We start from the raw sequence: 12147 nt of genomic DNA on the forward strand, positions 1-12147 counted from the left end.
CGTATATGAGAACCAAAAAGTAGAAAAGTACCAAGGGTGCAGAAGTGGAATGTTCTTGATACTTGAATGACATCAAACAGTATAAGAAACATACAATAATGCTGTAAGATATAAATTGCCAGAACAGCTAACACATCTAAAAGAACATTAGCTTAGCCAGCACTCAAAACCAAGAATGCAAAGAGTTATGGAGAGGCTGCTCCAAGACAACAGGCTTCATCACCTAAAACAATAAGCACATTAAAAGTACTACAACCACAACTGTACACTAACAATGTATTGGCTATTTAGAATTATAAAGCAACAGCCCACTTTCATACTACTTCTGTAGTTTATGTTTCCAAAGTGCTTATAAGTTTTATAAGTGGAGAATTTTCTGTAGGCTACATCACAAGCCAGATGTTTCTTGATTTACTTTAAAATGTTAAATCATTACTCAGATTGTGAAGACAGAATAATAACGGTATGAGCATTAAAACTATCTTACAGTTGCGGCCTTTCCTCTGTGGTTGCTGCTCTGTTGTTGCTGCTGCAGCAGTGGTCTGTGTAAAGGATATATCGATGGATATACTTGCTTTTAACTATGCGTTTGCGTACGCAAGATGACTGCGTTCCTTTGGACGGGTTGTGCAATTCAGCACATGAACGTGGTATGTCGATCTGACCGGCAGGTCAACAGCACTCTACTGTTCCACACACCAGCCCAGGTGGTAGCGGTATGCAGTTGGTTTGCCAACAGCCAAAACCAGCCGCAGACTTAAAAAACGGAGATTTATGGCGGGTTGTTTACAATAAAACTCCTGGAGCTAATCCGCAATTATCGAGATCATTATGATGTCTCATTAAAATCATATCCTGCTCCAGTGTCGCTATGTTTGGTTTGTTTATGATGTGCAGAGGTTGTAAGGGAAGATAACCCGGAGTCTGCAAGTGATGATCCGGTCCTGGCCTGCCCCCAAGTGGATTCATGTTTAATCCTCCAGGTACACGCAAAGTACGCAGGCAAGAATGACGCCAGTCTATGCCTACACATTGTTAAAAAGCAAGTATATCCAGGGCTTAACTGGGACCAGAGGGCTTTGTGGGCGTGACTGGCCGGCTGGCTGACACAGCTAACCTTGTAAGCACATTTCGCCATCAGCTTTCGTAAAACTTAAAAAAAATATTCAAATTCTACATTGATTTCTCGCCTGAAAACTTCGCAAAGTGTATTCAGTGATGAAATAGCATAGAAAACTTGAAAAAAACAAAACAAAACATTGTGCTGTTTCTCTGCTGCTTTCCGCTTCTTGCATGAATGCTTCTTCTTCGTGAGTAGTCTTACAGTCATGGCAGACAGTGGAAGCAATACTGTATTTGTTACATTGTATCTAGCCGCAACAACCAGGACCTAAAATACCGTCCTCTGTATGCCTTTTCCTCTTTATTGCTTCCTACACTAACATCCACACACACTTTACACACATCTACACATACACATCTGGAATCCACACACAGCGTGTAGCCTAAACTCCAGCTGTGCTCTACGCCATCTTGGTGAGGATAGGTATAGTGTATCCGCCATTTTGGTTCCTAATCCTTTGTCTTAAGCTTTGCAAGTCTGCCTGCCCCAACAGATGATAGTGGTTTATTATTATGTACATAAATCCTATTGTGCCTTTGAAAGAGCAGTTGCCTGTGGTTATTTTTTTATTGCGTTGTAATAACAGCTGGTTGTGGCGGTCTGTGCTCGTATTCAACCTTCACTGTCCACCCAATTAATGTAAAATAGTTTTTAAACATTGGCATTTATAGGTAGGCAAACCCCTTTTAGAAACTTTCATGTTTATTGGTCCCTTATTTTTTATGTGTGTAATATTAATACATTAATATTTCTAAAATATATTCAATATTTTTCTAATAACCACACCTGCCTATTGTGTAAACATGACTAACAAATCAACGGTTTTTACATTTGACACTATTGAGACAGCCACTGGTTTCCATTCCCTTTGAGTGCATCATAAATACAAAGGTGAAGCGGAAAACTTAGTGAGATACTCTCGCACAGTCAAAATGGTGTTGTTGTCTTTCGTTATTTGTAAAAGTTCCATTATCACCCAGCACTAATGCAGTAGAAAATAGAAAAGGTTTTTAGGATGAGGACAAACCAATGTCTTTGGCAAATGTAATGCACACGTTGGCTGAGGTTACTGGAGAGTAAACTTCCCCAAATCCAATGAAAAGGACAGAGCACGTTAGCCTAAACTCTGATAGCACACACTGCCATTGGAGAAATAAGTACACAGCAGTTGTGCTAGTTATATGAATGGGGCTTTTTTAAACTAAAACCTATTAACCTCAGAAGCAGAGCAGCGGCTGTAGGTAGTAAGCTAGAAGTTAGCCGGACATGCTAACGATTGCAGCTTAAATAACTGCTGTCCAGTGTTGGAATTAATAACTAAATCTAAACTACATGTGTGAAGGCTACAGTGTTTAGCTCTCTTCTGTTTAGACCTTTGAAGAGGAAAACAAGCATCACTGTATGACAAAAAACTGACCCTCCCCGGGTTACCATAATACACCACATACCCGACCCATTATTGAATAATTCTGACTGCCACACAGATTAATTGCTGCTGTGGTCAGTATCATTGAACTAAAGAGCCAGAGAGACACCGCAGACTCACCATTTTGGAAGTAAGCATGTGCAAGTTCCAGTCCCACTGATGTAAATTCATGAAGCAGTGCTTGTTTGACCCGAGTTTGGGCATAGGCCTATAGCCTTAAATTTAAGTTGAGAAATGGAGTGCTGCTAGCTGTTATACCACCTGTGTTGTATTTTCATCTGTCGTTTAAACTCTTGCTTGGGTACGTCTAAAATAGTCGGAAACTGTTGCGCTTAGGACGGCAGGGGCTCTCCGACTCCGCAAAGCAATGTTTCTTTTTGTGGCAGGCAAGGTGTAAGGAACAGAGCTGATTTATTTCAGTCTACAATCATGTAACAGGAGCATCACAGGAGCCGAGGAGAGGAGACAACTCCACGGGACCATTAGACTAACAAACACACACCTAAGCACACACACACACACACACACACACACACACACACACACTTCAGACATATACATAATCATCTCAAAACACATTCAGTAGAGGAACATCATGAACCCACACCCTTTTACTCAAGATCTCTTTCTGCCTAGAGCTCCCACCTGGAAAACTTCGTACAGAAATTGAGAGCTAAGTTAAAATCCACAAGGTCAAGTACACTACAGATCCTGCTGAATGTATGCTGCTGTTTTTCCTATACTTTTATACTTTCTACCAGCTAACAGACGGGAGCTCGTTTTCTGATTAGCTCCTCTCTCTCTCATTAATTTGTTGTTAAATTTCTCACATGCAATGTTTTACACATTTAATCCTAGATTTCTCCTAGATTGGAACCTACTGCATTCTATTGGTGCTTCCACTAGCAATGGCCCTATTAGATTTTGGACTAGAAAGAAGAACATACAAATTCTACGTGACTTACTGAGACAAAGAAAACAGACAACACCTTCATATTTAGGCGTCCCACTACGTGACTGATCGGTGACAGGGGGTCAGAGACACTACATGAGCTGACAGCGGCTGTGTCACCCGACGCAGGTTTCCAAACCACTTTTTATCAAGAAAACACACATGAAATGTGAAACGTGAAATGGGCGATCCACCACACGAAACAGCTGTTGTTTGTTATTATAAAGATGGCAATTATAAAGACCAAGAAAATGGGTGAAAGGATGGATTAGCACACGCAGGTAGCAGGGATTATCTGAGCTACAGAGAGAGCTGCAGTTGAGTAAAAAGGTGCAGTTCCCCGACACCCAGTTAACTCATGACTGTGAGGTTACAACTCACGGCCCAAAACAGAGAACAACAAACGCACGTGTGTACATTTTCAGCTGAGGACTGCGGCTTATTTTAGCTTATTTTAGCTAGCCTTCAACTCAACAATCAATCATGATTTCAGTTAAATGTTAAAGTTGCTGTAACTGTTACCTTGTCTGGTCCGCTGGCAGAACACCGGGGCTTTTTGTTCTGCTGCCGACGTGCTGTTGCCAAGGCGACATAAGTTTCGTTTTACGGTGGACGGACGGTAACATTACAGAGTTGTTGTTTTCTTTAGCTTGAAATAATCCCATAGTTTGGACACTTTCTTCTTTGTCCCTCACTGTTTTCTCTCTCTTCCTCCACTTTGCAAACAGCGCCATTATAATCCGTCGTGTTCACAGCATAAGCGCGATGTGCAACGGTAATAAATGTCCCTGCGAAACAGTGTGCTAAATAGTTATATGGATTAAACGATTGGATTGTGTCGAAGCATTTTATTAATCGATTTAATCAATGAATCGTTTCAGCCCTAGTTAGATGTGGTTAGCATTAGATGTGATTAGCATTTCTGCTTATGATCCTGGAGGTTGCATGAAACAACTACATTACATTTACATTAATATTTACTTATTTAGCTGACCAATAATCCAAAACAACTAACAATTGCTGTATATGTCAGAGGTTGCATGCCTCTGGAGCAACTAGGGGTTAAGTGTTTTGCTGAGGGACACATTGGCATGTGTTTTATCTACCGCACTTTTTGTGTGCGCAGCTGTTCGGCAGAGGTAGGTGTGCCAGGTGAAACAGGTAGCATGAGTCAAGCCATGAGATGGGAGGGGATGTGGCACACATGCATTCTTAGTCAAACACAACCACTGGAAGAGGCAGAGAGATCTATGAAGGATGGAAAGCAGAGCAGACGAGAGAAGAGGAAGACTGAAAAGAGGTGATTAGAGAGGAAGTAAACGGGTGGATGGATGGATGGAGTGAAGGTGGAGACTCATAGAGTCCACCTGTCGGCAGAGATAAACACAGGGAGGGCCCAACAGCACGGACTGGGGCTTATGGGAGGGCCTGACTGACAGTGCTGACATTTAGAAAGAGCACAGTAAACAAGGTCTCAGAAAAAATAGCAGGAGAAACACACACACACACACACACACACACACGCGCACGCACGCACGCTTAAGTACTGTACACATAAATGCATCACATCAATGTATGAATACATACCTACAAGCCTGTATACACACACTATATGAGCACATGCATGCCCACACACAAAGCTGCCTATAAACCTTGACGCAGAGATACTTTTAGATCGGTCCAATCAGATACTGTGAGGCAGCAGACAAAGAAAATTGTTTTAAGTGCTTTTTTAATAGAACTAGCCTATACACACACACACACACACACACACACACACACACACACGCTAATACAGGCAGACAGGGATATTAAACACGCCTACTGATTAATCCAGGACAGAGTAGCTCGTTACTGTTGTTCCTTGGCCTTTTGTCTCTGATTAAATGGAGACGCAAAAAGAGTGAAGTGCTTTGAGCTGCCTACCTCAGAACTGAATCCACCTCTAGAACATTCTGTACTCACCTATTAGTGGTAACGGCACAGTGAAGAGCCCTTTACCAGCACAGTATCAGAAATGTTACCAAATTTAGAAACAGAATGTCTTTTACATGTTTTTGCTCTCTTATATTCTTTAACAATAAGACAAGTGTTCAGATGAAATGAATAATCCCACGCCTGTGTCTACAATATATAAATGAACCAATAATAAGTGAAATAATTTCAGAAATGATTAAAACTCAACTCAGTATTGTAAAATGTTATAATTGTAATAATTCTTATTTTCTATTGAACTTGTTTTATTTGAATTAAATTTCATTTCATTATAGTACTTTTTATTTCATAATGCTAACTAGCTAGGCTAGCTTGGATTATTAGCAGAAAAGTGAAGAACAGGTACACTTTGGGGTTTCCATAGAAAATAAGTACCATTAACTCATATACTGAACTTGTACACAATTTTGAAGTACATGCACTTTAGTATTTTCTTTATACTTTATACTTCTACATACAAATCATATGATCAGCTAGCTAACAGCTAAGTATTACTAATAATTCATCATTAAAAATGTTTAAATAATATAACAATGTAGCATTCTGCCTACTTTTACTTTTGATACTTACCATATAGGTCATTTGTTGAAACACATTATTACGACCCAAATTTACGTTTATAGTGGCTGTGACCTCTCGTGGCCGTAAGCAGAAAAGGGGGAAGTCGGATGATGTATTTTAAAAGGCAGTGGGAGTGAGTGGCCTTTTATTGTGGCCAGCCTAAGGCACACCTGCACTACCCATGCTGTCTGATCAGCATCTTGATATGCCACACCTGTGAGGTGGATGGATTATCTTGGCAAAGGTTGAACAATATTTGAGAGAAATAGACCTTTTGTGTGCATAGAGAAAGTCTTAGATCTTTAGAAGTGTTGCGTTTAAAATTTTGTTCGGTGTATATAAAAACAAGAACAAGCTCACATGCATACAAGAACAAAAATGTTCTCCCAAAGGCTTTTCCAGATAAAAAAATCCCGATAGCAATGGTACACTATGTCCGTGAAACCCTGACAACAGAATGTGTGAGGTTACGAGTACTGTTGGTTTAATCTGAAAAAATCACAAGCAATATTATTACATGTCCTTTTAAGTCTAGCAGAGGAACTCGTAATGCTTTAGGACATACATCAACATGCACCTCTGTGTGTGAATACACACTGTGCTAACTAGAGCAACTAGGTCACCCACATTTTCAAGGGGAAGCTGTTTCCTTCAGGGCAGCATCAGTGGGGTGAAACATTCATCGTGTTTGTTTTCAAGACACCAAGCGGACTCCACCATGATGATCACTACACAGTGGACTGCTGCTAACCGACTCGTGGAGTTTTTTCTTGCTGCCATACTGACTCCCTAACAGTCTTTCACCAAAGACACAAAAAGGGACAGTGGGAGTCACCTTGGAAGGACTTTGAAAGAAATGGATAATATCTGACTCAAGTCCTTGGAGGATATGAGCCCTTAAAGCTACCACCCTCACTGATGACACCAAGGAAATATTCTGGTCTACCTGAAACCTATTTTGCTACTATGTCACATCTCCCTCCGAGGCAGGTAAAAGGATCTAACATTCTTGTTACAGTTTTTAAAACTAATGATGAAATACAGTATGCCTTACAACTGGTTAATTTGAAGTCATAGGTGGCATCAACAGAATTGTCACAAGTACAGGAACAATCTGTTTTGTCCCCTCAAACGATCAGTGAAAGGTCTAGCATAAGCAGAGATGCTTTTCCCCAAATGCAAATACTGTGCAAATATGCATGAACCCATGTGTGGTCAAGCACACATATGGAGAAGTACACACAAATACACACACATAGGCTTCAAACCCACATGTGTGTGCAGATCCATTGAAAGAGAAACCATAGGTAAGAGAGAATTTGCAGATGCATGGTGACATTCTCTCTCTCTCTCTGTAAGGCATATGAGGAAATCAATAGTTAGTGCAGATGCATTTTCTCTCTATAGGAGAGGAACACTCCTGCATGAAGCACAGCGGAGTCTCCAGGCAGAAAATGGTAAATGTCAGGCGAAGGCCCGTGGGAGTAGGACCTACATCATGTACTACTGAGCACCTGCAGCATGCAGGCCTGTAGGTGCTGAGATTTTCTCCCTTCTGATATTTGTGTAAGGTAACAGCAAAGTGAAAATACATTTGGTAAATGTCACAAGATAAAAGCCAGGACAAAAATGTTGTGTATTGCACCTTACTATAATGTCTTTAACCTTCAGCCACTCAGTCAGGGAATTGTGACTGAGCCTTCTGCTATTTTGCAGTAACACCACTCTAAACAAATATTTACATTCAGAACGGGGAGCCTTGCAACACAACATGCCTCCTGTTGCTGGTCACTGATCAGCTTAGCTGATGCAGGGGTCTGTTCATCCAAACCACGAGAAAACATGTTTTCTAACCCATAGTGGTATCTAGCCATGCAGATATTTTGGTTTGATTTTCTCAGGCTTCGACATATCCAACTCTGTGATGTTCACCATTATGATCACGGTGAATGAAACTTCATTAGTGGTGTTCTCAGCATTGAACTTGTTGATCATTGAGAGTTGGATGAGAAGAAACATATAAAATATACAGTGTTCATTAGTGAGCTTAAGGTGCTAGTGAGTGTTTTTTTTACCTCCATCTTGAGCCAGGCTAGCTGTTACTACTATTTATGCTAACCTAAGTGTCTCTTGGCTCCAGGGTCATATTTACCGTAAAGACATGAGAGTGGAACTGATCTTCTCACTAAACTCTCAGCAGGAAAGAGAATCCGCACATTTCCCAATATCTCAAACAATTTATTTGAAGTTGTTTAAACAGTGGTTGAGAGCACATCAGTATTTAAAGGAGATGTGGACATTATCACCTTTTCAGTTTCTTCAAAGCAGCGGCGTCAGCCTCTCCATCCTCACACTATAGTTACTACAGTATAGATACATTATGCAAACGTGCACCCTCACACTGTGCACCATCTCACAGCATGTATACATAATGTATCTCTACCTTAATGTTTAAAGATTCAAGAAGCTCTTTGTCTATCTATGACCTAACCTGTCTCTGCTGGTTCAGAGCTACAGTGATAACTGACATTATCTTCTCATCTCCTCCTGCTAGTCCCTCTGGAAAGCTCAGAAAGTCGACCTCAGTGTCTCTAATTTCAGACACTTAATGAGATTTTTAATTGGTGACCTTTTGAGAAGGGTTTCATACCACAGCTCATGAGAGCACTCGAGGGGAGCCAACACATACCGCTTAATACTCACACCAAGATCCTTCATAACTGTCTTTTTAGGGTGTGATATTAAGCTTTACCAACAGATTGATATATCAATGGGCATATAGACTGAGAGGCAGATTTGGATTTAAAATTTTGAAAACATTGGAGCAAGTTCGCAACAACAAGTTTTTATAGTCCTAGAAGTTCTTGGCATGTTTATACCACTGCAGGACGTATCTGGAGACAGGAGAATGAAAACACAACACTCTTCAACATGACCACATCATAAACTCCCTCTGCTGCTCTTCATCAAACTTTTAGCATTTCTCTGCATGACAAGTGACTGGCAAAGAACAAAATATCAATAAACAAAGCCCAACTGAGTTGAACAAGAAAGCAATACAGCACATTGAAGCGTTGGTGTGGCAGACAGAAATATATTGTACGTAGGTGGCGCTTTTTGTCTCTTTGTGTACCAACAAACAACAGCAAAAAAGACTCAAAGCACTGTGAACGCAATGCATCAAAATTAGTGGCCACAGTTTCTTACCGTGGTGAGATATCACAGCCCTGCTGCATAAAGGCCCCCAGTGAGAACCAAAGGGAGTTGAAGATGCCGAACTCATTGGTCTGCTCAAGACTCTGCTGATTGGTGTTCTGCTGCGCTGGTGTCTGGCCCTGCTGCACCCCGTTGGAAGCTGATGCTTGGGTGGGAGTCTGCGGCTCACCTCCCTCCTCGTAGTCCTCGGCGTGCCACTCATACGGGCTGAATCGACTGACAAGGAACAGGACGACACTGACGCCAATGTAGGCAAACACAATGCACATCCAGATCTCGTAAGCCAGCGGGTCCAGGAATGAAAACACGCCAGGTTTGGATTTGGTGGGTTTCTTGATCATGATGGAGATACCCAGGGACATGAAGGGCTTAGAGAAATCGATCACTTCTTCACGGACCAGGGTGATGGTCAGAGGCGCTACGGCCACATCTGCTTTCTGAGGGAGAGACACAGAGGCAGGCAGTGTCATTGATCTGTCAGTCTTTTATGGTCTAAAATATGTAATATGCAGCAAAGAATGTAAGTAAAGCCTCACTAGCTGAATGGCTCCAGGAATGGCAATGTTGGCAAAGTTTGGCAGTTGGACTAGCAAATGTTAGCATGCTAACATGTCAAAATGAGATGGTGATGATGGTAAACAAACATTATACGTGGTAAACATCAGAATGTTAACATTGCCATTGTAAGTATGTTAGCATGCTGTCATCAGATTAGACTTTTAGAAGTTTATGTCTATTTCTCAGCATTAAATGAGGAATAATCCAACACATAACTCAGTCCACTCACCCCATACACGAGTTCTCCCACCATGCCGTTCCACATCTTGGTTTCAGGATCTCTGGCTCCGTATTTGCCATCTGAAACAATCTTCAGCTTGTACTGGTAGCCCACATGTTTGGCTATCTCTGCAGCCAGCTCGACAATGTAGCCCTCGTACTTATCATTTCCTACAAGCTGCTCGTGGTTCTTCTTGTGCATCACATATGGAGACTCCTGTCGGATGTAAAGTAACCGTGGTTGTTTTTCTACAATCATACATTTTATTTCCGTTACATTTGGTGTCAGAAATAATATACAGGAAGCCACTGAACGGTTTCAAAAATAATTGCAAATTTCACTGATGTGAAAATTAAATGTACAAGCTGTACGACACAAGCTGTAGTGACTGTAACTCATACAACTTTTACAAAAGGTTTGTTAAGCTAATTAAGTCAGAGACAGCATTATGGCTGACAATAAAGCTTAAGCATGTTGTTAAGTTTTATATTACTATTTAAACATGCGGGAAGGGATGTTAAGGGATGCATTTTATGCTTCAGTGCAATTCATCACGTATCTTTTTACCCCTTGAGGCTTTGATGAAAAAAAAAATCTCACTGGGCCCAATTGTTTTTTTTCAGTTGCTGCTGTATAAGGTTAGACAGAAAAGAGAATTATATTAAATTGCTAGGTATTATTTTGGCTTTGTTCCTTGAAGGTATGGTGTGTAATTCAAACACAAAAGGTGCCTAAGCATGATAATTTCACCAGTATTGCCACATTAAATGGAGTGTTGGTAACATTATTAAAGCTGGGAAGACGTTGGATCTGAGAGAAAAAGTATAAGTGGGTGTGTGTGCGCACGTATCTATATTTGAACCATGTAGTTGGCGAAGCAGACATGCTAACCTCTGCTCCAGGGCCAGGCTGTTCTTGTTATATCAAACTGACATTTGTACATCTCACACTGATTGGGTGTCCTCAGATATTACAGCTGACGTGACACCTGGGGCCCCGCTTTACTTTGAGAAAAACGTATTTCATATAGAATTCCAGCCAACTCGGTCTGAATTGTCCACCAGCACCTGGAGGCCCTCAATTCCCACAAGTTGTTATGTGTGCTTGCTTTTAGCTAAGGCTGTGCTGAGCAAATCCTGCCATCAGAGTTCATCAGGGTCTAGAGATGGGGGTGTTTCCTCTGTGTTTTACAGTTATCTGGGCTCTCCTGCTCTTTATGGTTGAGGTGAAGGTAATCACTGTTACACATAGAAACCCGAGGCCCGCTGGTAGAGAAACGGCACCCCAGGGAGACAGTGGTGAGAAAGGTCTAGCGTGTAGTGCTTCAACAGGGCATGTAGTTGCAGTCACAGAAAAAGACAGCTACACACACGAGTATGCATGCGTGCCCTCACACACTGACCCACTCACACTCACAAACACACACGTGCACATACAGTAGAGACATGGCATGGCATACAGAAGATCCTCCAGGACTCGTGTCTTGTTGACCTTAAACAGTTCCACTGAGATTGCTGTCACCCATCCATCTTAAACATAATACACATGTAAGAACATATTGCGAAGAACACACATTATGTGTACAAATGTAAACACACATTAAAGTATACAAAATAAAACAAAATGCTTGGAAATTAACATGTTTGATTTGTTTTACTAATTGCAAACATCAACCAATTATTTTCCTCTGAGACCAAGTTAAACAGACCTCATGGGAATTTGTTTGTACATAATTTGTTCTTCATAGGCGTTGCCAGACACTTTTTACTGGGGCACGTGCCCTAGTATTCATGCTCTGTGCCCCAGTAACAAGGTCAAGACACCTTGGCAAGTTAGCATTAAACATCTGCAACATGCGGTCAAGTTAGCAATAATAAAAACGCAACATCCGGTTACACTTTCAAAATAAAACACTAAGTTAATGTGTTAGCTGCAGTGAATCTGTCTGTCTGTCCTGCTAACCCAGCTGGGAAGTGCATCTTGCTCTGAAATACAACTTTTTATTACGTTTGATAACCGGCGACAGTGTTTATAAACTTCACCTCGGAAAATGTAACCGCGTTGCACGTGCAAGAAATTTAATTTGCGCATTCCAG

General features: G+C 41.2%; 1 protein-coding gene across 2 annotated transcripts in view; it reads right to left on the minus strand.

Moving 5' to 3' along the window:
* gria1a (glutamate receptor, ionotropic, AMPA 1a) overlaps positions 1-12147 on the minus strand; it is an 85025-nt gene that overhangs the window by 32084 nt on the left and 40794 nt on the right. For both annotated transcript variants that reach the window (XM_038700117.1, XM_038700118.1), the window contains exons 10-11: positions 10061-10267; positions 9265-9710 (exon numbers count right to left, since the gene is read on the minus strand). In XM_038700117.1, the coding sequence (XP_038556045.1) occupies positions 9265-9710; positions 10061-10267 (653 nt within the window). The remainder of the gene's footprint in view (positions 1-9264; positions 9711-10060; positions 10268-12147) is intronic.

Source organism: Micropterus salmoides, unplaced genomic scaffold, assembly GCF_014851395.1.
Source record: "Micropterus salmoides isolate LMB-PRFRI ecotype aquatic unplaced genomic scaffold, ASM1485139v1 Ms_hic_scaffold_5, whole genome shotgun sequence".
In the NCBI taxonomy this organism is placed as follows: Eukaryota; Metazoa; Chordata; class Actinopteri; order Centrarchiformes; family Centrarchidae; genus Micropterus; species Micropterus salmoides.